Source organism: Zalophus californianus, chromosome 3 (genome assembly GCF_009762305.2).
Source record: "Zalophus californianus isolate mZalCal1 chromosome 3, mZalCal1.pri.v2, whole genome shotgun sequence".
NCBI lineage: Eukaryota > Metazoa > Chordata > Mammalia > Carnivora > Otariidae > Zalophus > Zalophus californianus.
The window spans coordinates 88,919,956-88,942,572 of NC_045597.1; the positions used below are offsets into that span (position 1 = coordinate 88,919,956).

The following is a 22,617-nucleotide window of genomic DNA, read 5'->3' on the forward strand; positions in this document are numbered from 1 at the left end:
TCTGAGAGTCAATCCAGGACTTTGGAAATTTTAGAAATCAAAGGCTTTCTTTCTATCAGAGGCTGAAATGGTAGTATTTAAGCTTGGAGTTGCTGATTCCACCTTTGTTATTCTTGAAATCCTGCCTGAGACTGAAACCCCACAGAAAAATAAGCAGAGGTAAAAGTAGAGCAAGAAACAGAGAGATTGACAAAGAGTAAATCATGGTCACATTTGAGCTTCTGAAACAAAGCTTACACTCTGAACCTTCCATTTTCACCAACTATTATATTCTCTACTATCACCACTGTTTAAGCTGGTATGAGCTTGACCCTTGAAACAGCTCTAACTGATGGCAAATCACTCATGTCTTAGAGACCCACCATGGTTCAGAACTGCCCATTGAGAACATATTTGTGTGCCTCCCTGGAAGTTACATTTACAGTTTTCTTTCCAGAGTCTTAAAACAAAACAAAATATCAGCTCTTTATGTTCCTACAATCTTAAACTGCTTAAATTAACTTTACTGAGGTGTGTTAAATACCAAATGATTTGTATATAAGTGTCAAATGTAATCCTTACACAGCTCTATGAATTAAATAAATCAAGTGTCATCATCCTCATTTTACTGATGAGGAACTACAGACAGAATGGACAACTTCCCTGTGGTCACGTGACAGCAATTACAGAACAGAGAACCAAATATGTGTCACTTTGCCTCTGAAAAGCTGAGCATCTTTCACATTTTAACTTTGCTTCTCAGTTTAATATCAACTCTACCAGATTTGAATCATAAGGGGAACCCAACTCTACAAAATCAAAAAAGAAATCAGGGTATATGCAGTCTTCCAAAATGAGTACTTTGAAGTGCCCACCTTTCATTTATATGCATAAATTCTGCTGTGCTTCTTAAAAATGGCAGCCATAACTCACCTTCTATAAGATGCTTGAGAAATAATTTAACATAACAATAATCAGGGCATTCATTCAACAATGTGCTTGAAGTTCAAAAAACAAACTAATAAACAAAAAACTGAGGGATTTGGAAGAATTCAAGAACCCTGCTTTATAGATACAGTCAAAACTCATTTTATTTTAATAGACCAAAAAGCATCTGCAAGTGCTCATGCCTAGCCCTGCAATTTCCAGATTACCTGGGTTTTAAGCAGGTTGAGAAGGAATTCTTTCAATTTCTGTACTGCGTCTTAGGACCAACTGAAATTTGAAGCTACGTGGGCAAACAGCCATCAGAGCACAAGAATAATGACTCTGCCAGGTGTGAACTTTGGCCTTTCAAATTGGCAAGTAGACATGGAATTATGTTGGCTTCATACACAGACAACCCTATAAGCATGCCCTGAGTGCAAGTCTCATGTTAGTTTCTATTCAGTATCTGGTGGCTATGGTATAAAGGCAGTGCTATGATTTCTTTCCACTTAAACTTTAACATGTTTCCATATGTTAAAAAGTAGTTACTTCCCAAATCTGTAGTACAGTTAAGAAGGCTCCTCTTGGGAAGAAAATAATAATAATAATAATATTCCTTAATTATTAGTTCTACCAAAAATAGTTGGGTTTTTTTTAATGTCAAAATCAAATTTAATGATATATTCTGGCACAGTAAATTAGGGAAAGCCAGGACCAGAAGAAAAAAAAAAAAACATTAAAACAAAACTGAAACCAAAATGGGCAATTTTTCTTGGAAGTCTAAAGGTTTTTGAATTCCTAAATCTGTCTGATGCCCACACCTTCTCTAGCCCAGGCCAAGTCAGACAGAGACTTAGAAACACACAGATAAGTCACGCTATTTGAATCTAAAGAATGCATTTCTATGTTTTCTAAAGAATTAAGTTATTTTCCAGAAACCCAGATGATCTTGTCCAAAAGGGTGGCTTGCCTAAATACATACTCTCTATTTTTCTCTTTTTAATGTTAATTGATGTGATAGAACCAAGCTAAATAATCTCCCTTAAAAGTCAAACAGTGTCTGTAAATCAAGGAAGGAAGCTAACAATATCCCATAACTTACCAGAGGTGAGCATCTGAAATGCAGTTTTTAATGTCAATGATTATATGTTATTTTCAGGAACTAGTCCTTGCATCACAGGAATTCTCAGGAAAGAACATTTTTTTACTCATATATATATATATATATATATATATATATATATATATGAAATGAAAACAACAACAACAACAACTTGTTCTTGTATCTTATGGAATACTACTAGTGATACTGAAGAACACTGAGGCAATAGATTTACTGCACTTGTTTGACCTGGGTATCTACTATGAAATGTATATCTTGCATATACATCCTTGTTTTAGAGCTGAAAATGTCCAACAGAGTGCTAGGCTCTTCTAAAATTGTGGAGTAGGACTGTTGGTGGGAATGCAGGCTGGTGCAGCCACTCTGGAAAACAGTAGGGAGGTTCCTCAAAAATTGAAAATAGAGCTACCATATGACCCAGCAATTGCACTACTGGGTATTTACCACAAAGATACAAATGTAGGGATCTGAAGGGGTACGTGCACCCCAACGTTTTTTGCAGCAATGCCCACAATAGCCAAACTATGGAAATAGCCAAGATGTCCATTGACAGATGAATGGATAAAGAAGAGTGGTATATATATACAGTGGAATATTATGCAGTGATGAAAAGAAATGAAATCTTGCCATTTGCAATGATGTGGATGGAACTGGAGGGTATTATGCTGAGTGAAATAAGTCAATCAGAGAAAGACATGTATCATATGACCTCACTGATATGAGGAATTCTTAATCTCAGAAAACTAACTGAGGGTTGCTGGAGTGGTGAGCGGTGGGAGGGATGGGGTGGCTGGGTGATAGACACTGGGGAGGGTATGTGCTATGGTGAGCACTGTGAATTGTGTAAGACTGTTGAATCACAGATCTATACTTCTGAAACAAATACTATATTATATGTTAAAAAAAAAAAAAAGAAGATAGCAGGAGGGGAAGAATGAAGGGGGGAGAATCAGAGGGGGAGACGAACCATGAGAGACTATGGACTCTGAGAAAAAACTGAGGGTTCTAGAGGGGAGGGGGTGGGGGGATGGGTTACCCTGGTGTTGGGTATTAAAGAGGGCACATACTGCATGGAGCACTGGATGTTATACACAAACAATGAATCATGGAATACTACATCAAAAACTAATGATGTAATGTATGGTAATTAACATAATAAAAAATAAAGAAATAAATAAAATAAAATAAATAAAATAAAATTGTGGAGTAGGGTTTCATTTGCCATCAATTCCACTCACCCATTTCTGTACATCCCTTCCGGTAACCTCTATCCCTGCACCATACTCTTTCTAATGCATAAGGCTTAATCCCAACAAATTCCCAGGATTAGTGTCCCTCCTTAATAATGAAGTTGACATTCATATCATCTCCTTCACCTCCAGCTAGAGATTTCTAATAAACCAGAAGTGGTGAGGTTAATTGGGAGTCCTGTCCGTAATAGCAGTTTGGATGGGGAGGGAGGCCAGCAGTCAGGAGTCCCCAAAAGTAAGCACAAGGAAAAAAATTTTACTATTATTCCTCAACTTAACCAAGTTCTTTCCAAAGTACCTCACAAAGTACCCAAAACAAAATGACAAGGTATCCATCAGAGATTTAGTACCTTTATTTGGAGTTTTACTTTTTTGGTCTCATGTATTATGAATTTAATTCAAAAGATGGGAAGACCACAGTAACATCCTATGTGGTGACAGAACTAATGGAGGGACACTGTTTAAACAAGTGGATGTTTCTAGAACTTCCATTGCACAAAGCAGATGCTATGAAAAACAATTGAATTTTGTGGTCATGCAACCCTAATTATCTTTCCTCCCAAGATTCTTCTGATTTGGCTGAAGTGAGGCTGACATGAATCAATATATATTTATGTAGCATAGAACATATAATAGACTAGATATTCTAAAATGTAATTCTGCTTCATTAAAATCAACAAACATACTTTTATTATCTCACTGAACTTCAGGAATAAAGAATCATAAGTTTTAGGAGGACAAAACCAAGGCAGTGAGCCATAAACTAATATTAGGATTGTATCATGCAGAAATACTTGTACCATCTTGTAGAAGAATAGAAATCCAAGCCTTGAGCCCTTGCCAAGTGAGGATGTTGAATCTGAGACTCTCACATGAAGCTTTAGTGAAAAAAAGACTAAAAAAGAATATCACCTAACAGCAAAGGGATTAAACATAAAACCTGTCCACTTCTGATGCAGCTTTGAATTGTAAAAGAAAGAAAAAAGTAACAAAAGTAATTACATGACATATGAAATTCATAGTACAACATTTCTGCTGAAACTTCAATCATAGGCTTGCTCTCATTCAGGTGTGCAGGTCAAACTTATACTCACTCTCTTTTCAGAAAAAAGAAAAAAACAAAACAAACAAACAAAAAAACCAAAGTGAGAACTTAAAATAATCCTAAATTGGTAGCACCTCTTGGTACCTGGTAGGATTAAATGCAAATTTTGCCTAGAGGAAGGCTTCCAAATTTTTGATCACCAATGTTTCTACAAATTAATTTCAACAAAATATGTGTTCACACACATAGACACACACACACATGAGAACAAGGAACCATAGGAAAGGAGTAGAAAACCAAAAATCACAGATTTAGGCCCCTACAGACTTCAGATATTGGGATTATCAGAGGCAAAATGTTCAATAGCTATTAACATAATAATTAGACATAAAAATATAGAAACGTAAAATGAGTGAGAACAACAGACTAAATAAACAGATGTGTTTGAAAAAGAACAAATAAAAACTTTTAGAAATAAAATGATAATTGATGAAAAATGTCTCAATGACTGGGTTTGATGAGATATTAGGGAGAGCTGAAGAGAGAATTAGTGAATTTGAAGATGGGAAAATCAATACATTGCCCAGAATTCAAGATAGACAAAAATATTAATAATAATGATATTTATTATAAAAGTACAGTAAGAAACATGAAGATAAAAATGTAAAATGTAAGATTTGCCTAGTGTGGGTCTAGAATAATTGAATAGAGAGAGTAAGAAAGAGGCCTGATTTGACATGCTGAGAATTTTTGGGAATTAATATGGGGATACATGTGAATAATACGCATGGTATAGATAGATACATAAGAGCTAATAAATAGATACGAAGAGGAAACACACACATCAAAGGAGATACTTTAAAAGAAATATACTATCAGACACAAGGCTATAAAACTGCAAAACACCTAAAGCAAAAAGAGGACCTTAAAAGTAGCTTGTGGGTGTTGGGGGTGGGGGTGATCAGGGCACTTTCAAAGGCAGGACAGACTGACAGCCAACCTTTCAACAGTAATAGCAAAAGACAGAAGACTAGAGTGATGTGCTGGTGAGGATTTAAATCTTACCCCTCAACAGTGGGAGAGACCTGTAGCATTTCTGATTTCCATAAACACTCCGAGTTTATCCAGTTTCAAACTGGATTATAACATTAGTGAATGCAGAATTGGGCACAGATGTGTATAACAGGTTCTTATGTGCTAGTGTGAGCTAGCTCCATCATATACCTGAATAATTCTCTCAATATCAAAAGGAAAATATCCTTTATTATTGAATTGTATGTCTAGCAAAATTATTTTCCACTAATAAAGTTGAGATAAAGTCCTTTATCAGATGAAGGGACACTTAGACAAAGAAACTCATAAGGATTTACTTCAGAAAGAAGGAAATTAAACCTTGTAGTAAGTAGAAAGTTATGAAGTATATGAAGGATTGAGGAACAAGTAAATTAGTGACTGCATTACTAAATCAAAATAATAGTGTCAGGGCACTTGAGTGTCTCAGTCCTTAAGTGTTCAACCCTGATTTCTGCTTGGGTCTTGATATTGGGGTTGTGAGATTGAGCCCCATGTCAGTCTCTGAGCTCAGCTTGGATTCTCCTTGGGATTCTCTTTCTCCCTCTCCCTCTGCCCTTCCCCACCCCTGCTTGCACTCTCTCTCTCTAAAAATAAATAATAAATAAATAAGTAAATAATGACAACAACAACAACAACAACAACAATGGTGTCAACATAAAATGATTATTAATAGGAGGCGGGATGGAAATAAGAAAATAAACATACAAAATTCAATCTAGAGGTTGGTCAGGGGTGACTGGCTCATTCGACTGCCATTTTGGAAGCTAAAATTGACATTTTCCAGACCTGACTACAGTTGGGTTTCTGGATATGCATAATGTTCTGGAAATTAAATAAGTTTATGGATCTGGAAGGCTGCAGTGAGACAGGAGTCATTTTTATGCCTCCTCAGCTGTTTCTACCAGCAAGTAAAATCATGGTAAAATGAAGTGTCTTCTGCCATCACTTTTCAGAGACCTTTCCTGCCTCCTGGGGAGGAGTACTGCAGGACTAGGGCCTCAGGGGCTTCTGGACTCTAGCCTCTCATCAGTGATGGCCTCAGAGCTAATAGCTTCCCATAAATCCCCTCACAACTGCTGAATAGTCATTCCAAAAGACTGCAACAAGAATTTACCAATACTGGAAGGGGTGCCACAATTTTGCAAGCAACTCATTTACAGTGTTAAATGCATTCTTGCTCAAAATGCCTAAAAAAGTTGAATGAATAGAAAATAAGGAAGCAGAGACAAATCTAGCCATACAAGCAACCCCAAAATGTAGAGAGGCTTACATTTGCCAATTTATAACCCAAAGATGGTCAGACTGGATAAAGTACAAAATCCAGCCATATGTTCTTCACAAGATTACACACAGGCTTAAAGAAAAAGAAAGATTAAGAATATGCTAATCATGGGGTGCCTGGGTGGCTCAGTGAGTTGAGCATCTGATTCTTGAGATCAGCTCAGGTCATGATCTCAGGGTCCTGAGATAAAACTTTACATAAAGCTCCCTGCTCAGTCTGCTTGAGATTCTTTCCCTCTCCCTCTATCCCCACACCCCCGTGTGCTCTCTCTGTCTCTCTTTCTCTCTCAAATAAATAAATCTTGAAAAACAAAAAAAAGTAAGCTTATCGTGATGAGCACTGAGCAATGTATAGAATTGCTGAATCATTATATTGCACACTTAAAAAGGATATGACACTGCATATTCATTATAATTGAATTTAAAAAAATAAGAAAGAAAAAAGGGAAGAAAAAGAAAAATTGAAAGGAAATATATGGGAAAAGATAGACCACACAAATGAATCCAATTTATTAATAACAGACAAAACAGACTTAACCCCAAGGAGCAATTAATTTAAAAAGACCACTTCAGTATGAAAAAAAAAAAAATGTTCAATTCATCAAGATACAAAAATTTCTTAAAGACCCTCATTGTATATAAGATGAAAATTCACAGAACTTCTGGTAGAAAAAAAAGAAAATCTACTATTATAGGAGATTTCAATCCTCTTTCAACTGGTGAAGAATTAATGAAGAGATTAAACATTTGAGCAATCCAATAACTGGATAGCCCAAATCCTTAATTTCTTTAAGTAAAAATTAAGAAAATTTAAGTAAAAAATAAACATCTAAAATCAATTAATTAATTAGAAAGTAAGTAAATAATTATTTTACTCAACTTCTATGTTAATATGCCTTACTCAGGCTTCTATAAAGTAGATGCTAGCCCCAAACCCTGCCACATATATATCTCAGCAAGTCCTACACCAGAAACCTTGGTTTTAGATCTGCCATCACTTTTCAGAGACCTTTCCTGCCTCCTGGGGAGGAGTACTGCAGGACTAGGCATGTTATAGGAGCAAGAGCCTCCAGATTTGAATTGCCAACCAGCCCGATGGAAATTATTTATTTATTCACTGATTTTAACAAAGCCCACTGGAAAGGAATGGGCAGGAACAAACCTTTGACTTTGCCCAAGGTGAGTGACCGTATGGCCCTGAATTCGACTTCTGGGGAGAAGTTGTAACTGAGTCGCAGTTGCTGATCTACCTGCAGGAAAACAGAAAACAAAGGTGCATCAGAAGAGGTCTTTAAGTAAAGGGCATAAAACCCTCCCATCTGGAAAGAGCTTGGAAACACACACAGAGCAGATCCCTCTTTGGGACTTTCTCTCTGGAGAGATGAGAAATGTCTCGCTAATTCTCCCACAATGCAGGCAAAATACTCCTTTCTTCCCTCTTGGTTAAATAAAGGCTTTCATACAAGTCTTCTCCCTGGGAAATTCTGTACAGCTTTAGACAGGTATTTATCTCCCCACTGAGAGTTTCTCACCAAGTTCTTTACTGCAAACGAGCAAACAAATGACGCCTTCTTGGGACCATGCTGTGCAGGACTGACATTGAAAGGAAAGCACATACTCAATCTCCATTTCTCCCTTCTCCCCATTTGGCCCTTGCTGCCTCCTTTGCTACAATAATTCTAACCTGGTCCTTTTCGGGTGTGGATGGGGGATTTTCCTGAGCAAATATTTCAGTTTGACAAAAAGCTGGACCCTGGGAGGATAGGCCAGCAGAAGAGTTGCCCCCAACATGAACACCTGATAAGCACCCCTCACAGGGGTGAGCAAAGGCCACCACTGGGATTCTTCAGGACTTTATTTCCAGGATAATCCCTTAGGGCACCCTCTTTTTCTGGCCTACTGCTAATCCCAGCTCTATCCCCTTCTTCTCCTCCTCATTCCAAGACAGTGTTACCCATCCATTCCCAGCCTTTTTGGTCTAGTCAAATCTGCAATTTCTTCTGGCTCTACACTGAACATTCACATGATATGAATAGGTAATTATGAACCTTTAAAACTGTATGCCCAGCCCCACTCTCCACTTAGAAGCGGCTAACCCAGGGTTGATACTCAATTTTCCTAGATCCTACGGTCCCTCCACCCACTTCTGCTCAGATTAACCATCCCCTAGAATCCTCTGGGTTCTGTAGTGGTTTCTGCTGTGAGAGAAGTCACTGGCTATGACTTCTGGTGCATGATTAGATACCTTATTACTATTTCATTTATGAAATGAGACTGGAATAATATTTGCTATTTATTGAATTCTGGGTATGTATGAGACATCATATTGAAGCATCTTTCAAAATATATGCCTCCCTATAATATTGTGAAATAGGCATTATTACACCTGTTTTACAGACTAAGGAACTGATATCCTAGAGATCAATAACTTGGCCAGGGCCAGACAGTGTCACAAAGCAGTGTCCCTTTGTCATGTGGCCCACCCACCACTCTTTATGGTGTTTGCTTTACTTGTCCACACCTCTCTAGATATCTGAGCAACCTGTAGACAATCATTATATGTTTTTACTTCTGGCTTTCAACAAAACTCATCAACAAACATCTGAGAATCTACTATGTGCCAAACACTATTTTAAGTGCTCCATGAGTCTACCTCATCCAGAAAGCTTTCCTTGAAGTCTTGGTTCGATCAGGTGACACTCTTCTCTATGCTCATGGTGGCTTTTTTTTCTGCCCCTAACTTGGAATTTAAAGTGCTGCATTATAATGACCTGCTTCTCTCTCTTTCTCCCTCCCACCCTCACTAAACTATTGCCTCTTTAAGAATTCAGACATCTTAGCAATATATGTTTTCTTTAAGACCTTTTACAGAAACTAGCAGAGTAACTCCTAACATGGGTTTGTTGAGTGAATAAATAAACATCTTGTACTGATTCCCTTTCTATCTTGGGGCTATGGTGACATAGTTGGTCACATCACCAGGATGCTTCTCACTGCCTGGTAGTCCCTACACCTTTAGGTACAACACTGGGGTTTGGTCCTCATGGTGCCCATCCACAATTTGTTTAATGCTCATGGATTCAGGTTGAGTCCTTGCCCTGAAGGAGTTTTCTTCTTGCCCTATTTCAGAGCTCTTTCCTGCCTCTTCTCACCTCGAAGACTGCCCCTTCCAGTAGGGGCGGGGTCCTCCCCTCCTGTGCTCTTGCCCAGGTTGGAGAGGATGCTGAAATGAGTGAGAGTTCCCGGTGGAGTGGAGAACAGTAGAAGGTTGAGCTGAGATGCCCCTAGATTCGGCCCCTCACCTGCTCCCCGGGGTCCACAAGATCAGCTGCCTCTGCAAGTTGTTCCTGAACCTTGATGGTTCCATGCGCGAATGTCACCCATGGGAGAGCTCACTGTTCAAGCAGCTGAGTCATCCCTATTCTGCTCTTCTGTTTCGTGGGAACTCACCTAGTCTTTAGCACTTAAACCCGAGGACTAACGAAGGAGAGGATGTGGGAAATGACACCCAGTTAAGGGAGTTTTAGGAAAACCATGTGTATTTGGAGAGGAAGGAAAGATGACTCAAACGATACTTGAGGTTACTGCTGGACTATGGATAGTCGGGGCATGGGTTCCAGCACTAACATGGAATATGGCACCTAAGCATTTGGACCGGTTCAAGTGCTGGGTTACCAATTTGAAAAAATCTTAGCAAATTCATAGGACAAAAGCATACAAACAAACAAAAAGAAGGGTGTACTAGAGAGATTTATTTTCAGGCCTTCAACATTTATAATATGGGCTATTGCAATCATTGAGGTATTCAGTGGGAAATATATTATTTTGTCATATTTCCTTTTATTTGTTTCTATGGTTTAGTATTGTTTTTGTTTTTAATTATAATTGGTGGGGTGGTAAAGAGTGAAGAATTGTCTGTAGTCCTTTATCACTATTGGATGTCTAAAGTTTAAAATCTGGCCGTAGAGAAGCTTTGTTGAACTCAGGATCTAGGATGCCCAGTGGTCTTGCAAGTTTTTAAATGGGTTGGAAAAAAAGAAGAAAATGGAACAAACCTTTTTTGAGTAAGTCCTACATGCTAGGCTTCATGCTTGGTCTTTTAGCTATGTTCTTTCAAAAACTGACTGAGCTCAGTTTGCATTTGCATTCCCCCGCTTTTTTTTTTAAGATTTTATTTATTTATTTAACAGAGAGAGACACAGCGAGAGAGGGAACACAAGCATGGGGAGAGGGAGAGGGAGAAGCAGGCTTCCCGCTCAACAGGGAGCCTGACGTGGGGTTCGATTCCAGGACCCTGGGATCATGACCTGAACCGAAGGCAAAGGCTTAACGACTGAGCCACCCAGGAGCCCGTCTTTTTTTTTTTTTTTTTTTTTTTTAATAAAGCAGTAGACTGAAGCTCAGAAAAGTGAGTAATGGTCTTAGATCACATAATATAAGTAGTGGAGCACAAATTCACACTCAAGTCCTATAGGGATACCTCTCTTGACCTCAGGATCTTCATCTCTTGAGAAAAAAGGAGGTAATTACTTTGTTTCAAAAGTTCCTAGCACTTACTTCTTTATGAGTTGGCATTTTGGTAAACTGGCTTTATCTGTTTAATGTCACATATGCATTTTAAATAAGAACACTGAAGTTCACCTCCACTACCAGAGCATTTTGGGGGGCACCTGTACCTTAAAAAACACTAGCCAAATTACAATTCTCAACTCATCTCCAGGAATACTTGTTCCTGATTGCAGGCCCAGTCCCCATGACCTCCTTCTCAGCATCACAAAGAAAGACAGGAGGAAGAATAGCAACTCTAGGCCTGGGGGTTATGAGGGAATCTGTTTATAGGTACTGGATGCCTCTGATTTGTTGAGGATAGTGATGCCCACCTGCTCTCTCTAATCAATTCTGATTCACAGGGCCTAAGGGCAGGACTGGAGATGTAGTAGGAGCCTATCCTTTTCTGTTTTTACTGAACAGTTTTTTCTAAGCAGGAAGGATGGAGACATATAGACAGGATAAGAGGGGTGGGAGTATCAAGGAGGCAGGTGTATTGTGTTACTGTGTCAATGAAATGATTTAAAATGATTAAAAAAATAGCCTCTGCTCCAGTTTTTCTTTTTTTTAAGATTTTATTTATTTATTTGACAGAGAGAGAGACAGTGAGAGAGGGAACACAAGCAGGGGAATGGGAAAGGGAGAAGCAGGCTTCTCACTGAGCAGAGAGCCCGACATGGGGCTCCATCCCAGGACCCTGGGATCATGACCTGTGCCGAAGGCAGATGCTTAATGACTGAGACACTCAGGTACCCCTCTGCTCCAGTTTTCTTTCTGCACCCTCAAGGTTTTGGAAGTAATTTGTTCTCAACCAACATGTGCTTATCATTCACTATTAAACTGATTGGTGGAAATCTTTTTTATGGAAAAGAGAAGGAAATGCCTCTTATTGTTCTCTCACTGACCTGTTCGTGTCTTTCATTTGTGGAAAAGAATACAGGAAATATAAAGAAGAAAAACTGAATCATATGTACACATGCCCACCAGAATGCATCCTGCATGTCAAGACATTCAAATGAGAAGTTATCATTCCCATCCCTTTTATCTTCCAATCTTGCACCAAACAAAACTTTCTCCAAAGATGTGCCCCCCTTATTTCAAGAGTAAATTCTAGAGGGAAGCTCATTATATTAAAACCACTCAGGGATTGTTTTCTACCACACATTGGACAATTATTCTTGAACCCCCACTCAATCAAGAAAACTAATAGTCATCTTTGACTTCTCCCATAACCTACATCTAAAAGGTTGCTCAATGCTACTGATGTTACTTCTATGACATTTCACATTATGTCCATGGTTCCCCCACTGCACTAATTGAAGCCCTCATGATCTCTTTCTGACTGGCCTCTGTCTTATGCCTCATCACTCCCCAATGTGTATTTCCATGCAGTGATCACAGTGAGCCCCTGAAAATGAAATTCTACTTCCCTTGCCTAAAATCCAATGGTTTCCCTTCCTTTCTCCACAGGGCCAATTTGATCTCCTCCACATAATAAATTAAGCCCTGTGGAATTTATTCATTTCATTCATAAATATTAATTGAGTACCTGTTATATGTTAGGCACTGCTTGATAAAGTGGGGTTCTATGGTAATGAAAACAGAAAAAATTCCTGTCCTCTAGAGGAGAGAGAAGACAAAAAAATAAATAAATAAATTATATTGAATGTTAGATTGTGTTTAAGCACTGTAGGGTGGATGTCAAAGGGCAAGTTCGCTGTATTAAACAAGGTGATCAAAAATGGTCTCATTAAGAATAATTGCTTTTTGAGAGATGTCCTGAAAGAAGTGCAAGTACAACTAGTAATGTAGATATATGGACAATAGCATTCTAAGCAAACCATATTCAAGGATGTTCAAGAGCACTGAAACAGCAAGGAGGACAGAGTGGCAATGTAGAGTCAAAGAAAATACCGATAGATGGGAGTAACATGGGAATTGAGCTGTGGAGGCTGGGTCACGGAGACCCCCTTAAGCTTCTCAAGGTCTTTGGCTTTTACTCCACTCTACTTACTTTTTTCTTAAGGTCTTTGGCTTTTACTCTACATGAGAAATAAAACCACTGAAGTGTTCGGATGGAAGAGAACCATCTGATTAATGTTTTAATAGGATCTCTCTGGCTGCTATGTTGAGAACAGGTTGTAGGGCAACAAAAAGTGAAGGAGAGATCTGTCAATTAAGATGCAACTGTAAACTGTAATAATCCAAGGAAGATAGGAGGGTGGCTGGGGCATGGTAGAGGCTGTTGATCCACAGGATGTTGCATGTGAGAGGAGAGATATCAGAGATGACACCATAATGTTGAGATCGAGAAGTTGCCAGAATAGAGCTGCTATTAACTGAGGTGTGGAAGATTTATGGGGGTAGGGAGTGTTTGGGGAAAGATTTTCAGTAACTCAATGTGAAATATGTAACATTTGAGATGGTTAATAGACATTCAAGAGATATGCCAAGTCGGCAATGATAGGTCTGGAATTCAGAGAAAGGATTGGAGTTAAATGTAGCTTTGGGATTAATTAATCAGCATTCCATGGCATTTAAAGATGCGAGTCTGGGGCGCCTGGGTGGCTCAGTTGTTTAAGCGACTGCCTTTGGCTCAGGTCATGATCCCGGAGTCCAGAGATTGAGCCCCACGTCAGGCTCCCGGCTCAGTGGGGAGCCTGCTTCTCCCTCTGACCCTCTCCCCTCTCATGCTGTTTCTCGCTCCCTTGCTCTCTAATAAATAAATAAATAAAATCTTTAAGAAAAAGATGTGAGCCTGAATGAGATTAGACACAGAATGAGTGTAGACACAAAAGAAATGAAAACGAGTCCTAGGATGCTCCACTTCAGACAATGATGGGAAGGCAACAGAAGAGAAGAGAATGAGCATCCAGCAGATACAGAAGAAACAGCAGGTGAAATTGATGTCCTACAAGCTAAATAAGAATGTGTCTCAAGAGCAGAGGCATCATTGTGTCAAATGTCAATGGGAAGATAAGTAATGAAAAGATTGCTAGATTCTGTAAGATCACTGGTGTCTTTAGAAGTATAATTTTAGTCCAGCACAGAAACAAATTATTCACTGGTTTAAGAAAAAGGAAGGGCAACTTGGAAGACCAAATATATAAACATTTCCAAGGATGTGGGCAATAAACTGAATTGAAAGAGAAAATGGGACAGTACATGAATTCAGACAAGAGAGAGGTTCCCTTCCCTGACCTAGAGAGTGATTTTTGTCATGTTGTGTTGTGTTGTGTTGTATTGTATTGTAATTGTGTTTTTAATGAATGCAATCCTTGCATGTTTATGCTTTGGGAAGCCATCCAAACAGAACTGGCAAATGTTGACAAGGGAGGGGAGATGCTGGAGTGATGTTCTTCAGTGTGGTATGAGACCTGTCCCACAAGTCATGGATTCAGTCTTAGAAAGAAGTCCTGCCTGCTCATATTCACCAACATGAGGGAGACAAAGTTCCTGGACACCAATGCATGTGTATTGGTAAATGTGGTGGTGAGAGTGTGCAGGTATTGTCTTCTGAATGCTACATTTATCACAATAAAGAAGAAAAGAAAGTCATCTCATACAAGTGAAGATGGGGTTGTAATTGTTGGGGTGTAAGGGGAAAGAAGGAGGTTTAAACTTATCATCTAAGAGATCAAGAGAGTGATGGATTAAAAAAAATAAGAGGCAATTGCTGGGCAGACGGAAGGACTCATTTGAAGTCATGATTCTGAATAGGATGGTGTGGACTCTGCCAGTTCTCTGTTGTCATGTGCCCTCATCTGATCCCTGCCTTTTATACCAAGACCCCTGGAATTCCAGAGTGCTTGCCACATGCTATGCATTTCTGGACATCTTTGTTGATTCTCACGTGGACCCACCATCTGAGCATTTCTTTCTTTCTTCTCCACTTAGCCAATTCCTCCTCACCTTCATGACTCAGTTTATTCCTAACTTTCTCCAAGAAACAAATATTGATTCCCAGAAGAGATCAGTGGCCTCATCTGTGCTCCCATATCACCTGCACACATTTCTCCCCTAGCCCTTGACAGTCTCTTGTGATTTCCTCTTCAGCTGTGTGTCCTCCTCTTATACTCCAATTCAGGGTTATCAAATTTGATCAGGCTTCAAAATCACCTGCTACCTCCTGCAAAAAAGTTGTGATTAAGTATTCTGATGTAAGGCCCAAGAACTTGCATTTCTAACAAAGTCTCAGGAGATGTTCATGCTGGTAGCAAAAGGGGAACACACTGTAGTTCAGTAGTTCAATTTTGTCTAGTTCTTCAAAAGCTGGAGTCAAGTGTGCTTGATATCTATCCCCAGAACTTGGCTGCATGCTTGGCTCAGGGTAGAAACTCAGAAAATTTTACTGAACAGCTAAAGCATATTCGACTGAATGAGAAGAAGTTAAGTAAGATACCTGAATGGTAAGCTCTCTTCCCTCGCGGTTAATGTTCAAATGGTGCATCCTTCTGTTGGCAAAGTTCTCTGCATCAATATTGAAAACCTGGGTTTCTTCCTTGCTTAGCTGATAGCGAACCTGTAAGCTTCCTTGAAAAAAAATATTAGAAATTAGAATTAAACATGGGATTTTGTATATATATATATATAAACATAAAATGCAAAAATGTGATCAGATTATCTTTTAGTTGATCATTACTCTTTTCTAGGGATCTATGTCTCAATCCTTTCATTATTCAAATTTTGAAAAATGCTATATTACTCTATGTATATAGTATATAGCATAAACATGTATATACATATAGCAATATATGTACACTATATACTATATTAATATATATATATCATATATACTATATAAATTTCATTATTCAAATTTTGAAAAATGTTATTTTACTATAGCATCTGGGTCCATACGGAAAATCCTAAGTATAGGTACAAAATTAGTGCGCGCGCGCGCGCGCGTGTGTGTGTGTGTGTGTGTGTGTGTGTGTGTGTGTGATGAAAAACCATAATTCCAGGTTGGAAAATAAAACAATCACAAGTCTATTGTGTAATTGGATTGTGAAAATTTTAATAAGATAGAGTCCTTTTCCATTCTCTCTTCAATTCCTACTATTTCTTATAATTCCTTTTCTTCCCAATTGCCTTCATGGAATTTCATAATACATAATGTGAAATAAGATTGTAAAATAATCTAAGCCACAATAGAAGAAAAATGTTTGGCCTATTAAAATGATACACAATTGAATCAGCTGATACAAGAACCTCTATAACTAATGCTGGTTTTCCTGGTTCACTCTCTCCTTTTGGCTCTATTATTGTTTGGGTTTTTATCACTTAAATATGAATAATGGGTCTGTAGCAGTGGCATATTTGGTACTGGGAGGAGTTGAGCTGCAGTGGTGGTGCAAATGTGCAGGTGTAGGGCAAGGGGACCTGGCGACAGCCAGCCTATGGTAAGGAAACACACATTGTGTGCACTAGTGGGCTGTTGGATGGCATGCTCTTCCACACTCCTTCCAATTCTAAGAATCTGGGCATGTTCATATTTAATTCAACACAATAAACTAAATTGACATGTGATAATTGTGTGTCAGGTATGGTGGTGAGTACCACATTCCTTGAGGGTATTCGGACTCTTAGCATCACACTGTCTGAGTAATTCATCTGCATACATATTCTGTGTGCATTTGTTCATTTTAAAAATCACTTCTATTTTATACATCTTCTCTAACACTTGCCTCACAATCATCTATCTTACATATTAATAGTCTCATAGGGATTCTGCCTATGAAAGTATTCTGAAGCTTCCCCAACATCACAGTTTATGTCTAAAATATTTCAACCAGTTCTTCTAGAGCCATACAAATATTGATCTCAATTTCTTAGGAGTTTTGATGCAATCAATATCTTCTACTCCTACAGGCCCTGTGCTCATCTCTACCCTAGCAGGTACTGGGCTGTGTTATTTGTATACTCACTTGTCTTTCACACAATCTGTAAGCTCCTTGAGGATCTGCACATATCTTAGATTCCTAGTGTCTGGACCATAGCAAATACTCAGTAAATTTTAAAGGAAGGAAGCAAGGAAGGAAGGCAAGGAAGGAGGGAGGGAGGGAAGGAGAGGGAGGGAGGGAGGAAGGAAGGAAGGAAGGAAGGAAGGAAGGAAGGAAGGAAGGAAGGAAGCAAAGAAGGAAGGAAGCAAAGAAGGAAGAAAGGAAGGAAGGACCAACAAATTCAGTGGGGCTTAGAAAATTTTTACATCTGAAGAAATAACTCCTCTGAAATAGTACAAATTTAGGTGATACATATTCTCAATAAATCCAGAGACCAATGAATTATTCTTAGAAACTGTTTCACCTTGGTATTTATTGGCCCAAAGTTGGGAGAAACCCTGGAGAATACGAGTGGCATGCTTAAGGAACTGGATAATTCCTGAAGGCCCCCTCTAGAATTTAGTAGTGTCTGCACTAGTTTATCCTCCTGCATCTGAGGCTGTGATGTTTCAGGGAATTCATTCAGGTTTGGATTCCAACCAACTGCCCTCAAAATTTTGTCTCTCATTAGCATTTAAGGTTTATCTCTTTCCCATGCACCTGGATTTGCCTTATATATCTGGTCCAGTGTTTTTCAAATTGGTTTTAAATTAGAACACTATTTGGGCACCTGGGTAGTTCAGTCAATAGAGTGTACAACTCTTGACCTCAGTGTTGTGAGTTCAAGCCCCATACTGCGTGTAAGATTACTTAAAAATATAAAATATTTAACAAAATAGAATGCTTCATTCAAATTAAATCTAAAATGAAATTTATAGAAAACAGAAAAAAAAATAAAAACAACCCTGGATCTTCTTGAGTTGAAGTAAGAGTAGGAAGCTACTTCTAGGCTGCTGTTGCCACTGTCCTCTCTCCCTCCACCCACCTTTACTCCACAACCTCATGTTGGCCAAAAGAACTCTTTGGTCTCCCAGCAGCATAGTAGAAAACCTTGCCTCTTCAAAGTAACAACTCAGCCTACCAGGATTTGGTTACATCTGTTCTGGACAGCTTTGCATCACTCATGTGCACCCCATAGGACAGCCCACAGAACAGTCTCTCCCTGCAGTCCTGACCACTGGGACCCCACACTCCAAATACCCATAGGTGCATAGATTTGACAAGCTTACAGTTGGATTTGCCTAGGCTTTAATTTGATCAGTGACAGATTTTCTGTACATATCTATGTGGATGTAGCTGCCTGAAGAGAGAGACCTTCAGGTTAAGGAGAAGCCAAGCTCCCCTTGGAAGATGTTGAACTTATTTTCTTTCTTTTTTCTTTATTTCTTTTTTTCTTAAACAACAGACATTTATTTTCTCTGGACAATAGATCTGGATGCTAGAAGAGCAAAATGTTTTCTTAAAGGCTCTAGGCTAGGATATTTTTATGCCTCATCTTAGCTTCTGGTGGATGCTGGCAATCTTGGCATTCCTTGGCTTGTAAATGCATCACTCTGATGTCCTTTGCCTTCACATGACCTTCTCTCTGTTTCTCTCTGTTGACCCTATTTTCACATCTACTCTAATACTCAAAAGGACACCACATACCATTTGTAAGTCATTTTATTATTTGTATCCTGCTTGACAAGTGTCTACTCATAAAAATGGAAAAATATGAAATAGAAACTCAAAACTGAAAAGTCCAAATAATATCTAGTTGAATTCCTTGGATTGGGCCTTAGGGTAAAGATTCTTCCATGTCAGTTATTCCAAAACATCATTTTGTTTTCTTTTTTCTAACTGGTTCCCACTTTTCCAGTCTTCCTACTCAACTGTCTTCCACACTGCCATTAGTGTGAGTATTATAATACATATTCAGTCATGTGACTCTAGCACTTAAAAAAAATTCTAAGCCTCCTTAATTCTACACCATATATTCCAATTTCTTAGCCTGATATACGAAGCCTTTTTTTTTAACCTTTCCAACTTTATCACATACATATTTTTCATATCTGAATCATACCTGAACACTCAGCATCTCTCCGGATAATGCCCCTCTTTACCTCTGTGTGTTTTTCTTTTCCTTTGTCTCCTCATCTGCCTGGCAAGCTCCTCCTCATTCTTTAAAACCCAGCTCACATGACCCAGATCTTCACTAACCTCTAAGACTAGCATAATCTTTTCTTTTACTATATTGCCACTATGCTCACTTTTAGTAACAAACCAAATTCATCATGTTTTTTTAAATTTTTTTTTAAGATTTTATTTATTTATTTGAGAAAGAGAATGAGAGAGACAGAGCATGAGAGGGGGGAAGGTCAGAGGGAGAAGCAGACTCTCTGCTAAGCAGGGAGCCCGATGAGGGACTCGATCCTGGGACTCCAGGATCATGACCTGAGCTGAAGGCAGTCACTTAACCAACTGAGCCACCCAGGCACCCCTCCAATTCATCATGTTTATTTTGTGTTTCCTCTTGAACTTAAGGTCCCCTAAGAAGGATAGTTGCTTATTCATCTTTGTGTCTACAAAGTATAACACAGGGTTTCCTATCTTAATTCTCCAGAAGATATTTTTTTTAATAAAAATCCACTCTGGAGAATTTTATTACCACTGCACCAAAATTATAAACTAAAAAATTACTCGATGCCTAATGTGTGCCAGATACTAAATAAACAAATAATTATAATGTTATAGTTCTATTTTTAAGAAGTTTATAATCTAGTTGAAAGCAAAAGCAAGGTCATACATGCCTACTATATTTTAGACATTAAATCCTGTACTAAAGATATTTCTTTTCTTTTTTTAAGATTTTATTTTATTTGAGAGAGTGAGAGAAAGAGAGAATGAGTGGGGGGGGGCGATGGCAGAGGGAGAAGCAGACTCCCCGCTGAGCAGAGAGCCCAATGTGGGGCTGGATCCCAGGACTCCAGGATCATGACCTGACCTAAAGGCAAACACTTAACTGACTGAGCCACCCAGCCACCCCTAAATATGTTTTCTCTTTCTTTCTTTCTATCCTTCTTTCCTTCCTTCTTTCTTTCTCTCTCTCTTTTTTCTCTTTCTTTCTTTCTTTCTTTCTTTCTTTCTTTCTTTCTTTCTTTCTTTCTTTCTTTCTTTCTCTTTCTCCTCTCTTTCTCTTTCTTTTCTTTTTCTTCCTTCCTTCCTTCCTTCCTTCCTTCCTTTCTTTCTCTTTCTTTCTTTCTTTCTTTCTTTCTTTCTTTCTTTCTTTCTTTCTTTCTTTCTTTCTTTCTTTCTTTCTTTCTTTCTTCTTTCTTTCTTTTTTTTTTCCTTTCTTTCTTTCTTGTAGGCTCCATGCCCAGTGTGAAGCCAATGAAGGGCTTGAACTCAAGATTCTGAGATCAAGACCTTAGCTGAGATTCAGATGCTTAACTGACTGAGCCACCCAGATGCCCCAAGATATTGATATTTTTTAATCAAATCCTCATATCAGGAAATAGATTTTCGGGGAGGTAAACAGCTACACAAATAAATAAGAAGAAGAAGAAGAGAAGAAGGAGAAGAAGAAAATACTAGAGAAGGAGAAGAAGATTCAAACTCAGAGGTAAAGAATTTTATTTTTTTATTTTTTTTAAAGATTTTATTTATTTATTCATGAGAGACAGAGCGAGAGAGAAAGAGAGAGAGGCAGAGGGAGAAGCAGGCTCCCAAGGAGCAGGGAGCCCGATGCGGGACTCGATACCAGGACCCTGGGATCATGACCTGAGCTGAAGGCAGACGCTTAACCATCTGAGCCACCCAGGCGCCCCAGAGGTAAAGAATTTTAAAGTATATGTTCCTTCCAATATAGCACTCTGACTCCAAAGAGATGTGTGGTGGGTTAGATGGATGAGTGGATGGACAGAGAAGTGGATGGTGGAGCAAAGGGAAAGGTAAATGATTTGACAGAACATACAGAATACACGTTTGGTGAATTCAAAATGATGATGTATGTAAGTGACAAATCACCGAATTCTCCTGAAACTGATATTGCACTGTATATTAGCTAACTAGAACTTAAATAAAATCTGAAAACAAAAACAAAAACAATTAGCAGTTAAAGGGTTGAGGTAATAAAGTATTTTTCAGAGAAAGAGATTTGCTGCAGGAAGGTAGAAGTTAACTAGGAAGATAAAACAGAACAAAATATAAGGTGATATGCTTAGGCAGTTGTAGAGATTTAAGAGCAATGCTGCTGAAATTTACCATGTTTGAAGCAGTAAAACTGTAGGCCATTAGCACTGATGAGAATATTAGCAGGCATGCACCTAACCAACTTTCTCATTTTGAAAGATGGAAAATTTGAGACCTGTACCTTGAGTGAGAACTTGGAAGAGATTAGTAGAGAGGCCAGGTAGAGAAGCTCACACTAGAATGACAAAGAATCTAGACTTGTTCTTGTAAAGACACGTCCCATAAAGGACTTTAGACACATGCATGACTAGTCTGATGTACAAAAGTAGTATCTTAAGAAAATTAGCCTGCACATCCAGTGTGCATGCCAGATCTAAAAGGTCTTCCATGAGCATGACCAGGTCTCACAAGATCAAAAGAGACACCCATGGAGGTACTAGACCAACGCTGTAGAGTCCATTCTTGTATTTCTATCCATAGATTATTGTCAGTTTCTTTCTTTATCATTTCACATTGAAAGCAGGAGCTCTTCTACAATGTTGAATCTTTTCCATTCCCTATCAGTCCCTATCACTCCCAGACTTGTGTGGCTTCCTGTACACCTTCAGCTTCTACTAATCAGACCATTCTCACCAATTAGCTTCTGTTCTATCTCCACTGCCCCACCCAGTGGCACCACCCATCTACTGGTTGCTCATGTCAAAATTCTAGGAGTCAGGGGTGCCTGGGTGGCTCAGTCAGTTAAGCGTTTGCCTTCGGCTCAGGTCATGATCCCAGGGTCCTGGGATCAAGCCCCAAATCCGGCTCCCTGCTCAGCGGAGAGCCTGCATCTCCCTTTCCCTCTGCCTGCCGCTCTGCCTGCTTGTGCTCTCTGTCTCTCTGTCAAATAAATAAATAAATAAAAACTTTAAAAAAAATTATAGGAGTCATCCTTGTTTTGTTGGTTTCCTTCACTAGCACCCCTGCATACATGATGCACACACAAGTCATCAGCAACCATCTGGTCTCTACAAAGTAAATCCTGCATCTCCACATTTCTTTCCAGCTCAACCACCACACTCTCATTTAATCTATGACCGACTCTCACTTGGACTACTGCAACACATCTAAAGTCATCTCCCATATTCTAGTCTTACTTCTTGTCCCCACACTATCCATTCTCTACACATCAGTCAAATAAGCTTTTGAAATTTTGATGTCACTGATTAAAATATTTTAATAGCTCCCCAATACACTTACAATAAAATCCAAAGTATTTGTCATGGCCTTCAAATCTTATATGATCTTCTTCTATACTTTGTTTTTATTGCATTCCACATTTGCCCTTGCTCACTAAGC

At 38.8% G+C, this 22,617-nt stretch overlaps 1 protein-coding gene across 1 annotated transcript in view; it reads right to left on the bottom strand.

Moving 5' to 3' along the window:
- Positions 1 to 22,617, bottom strand: part of CNTNAP5 (contactin associated protein family member 5) — an 859,701-nt gene that overhangs the window by 40,294 nt on the left and 796,790 nt on the right. The window contains exons 20-21 of the mRNA XM_027590999.2: positions 15,630 to 15,760; positions 7,842 to 7,929 (exon numbers count right to left, since the gene is read on the bottom strand). Coding sequence (XP_027446800.2) covers positions 7,842 to 7,929; positions 15,630 to 15,760 — 219 coding nt within the window. The remainder of the gene's footprint in view (positions 1 to 7,841; positions 7,930 to 15,629; positions 15,761 to 22,617) is intronic.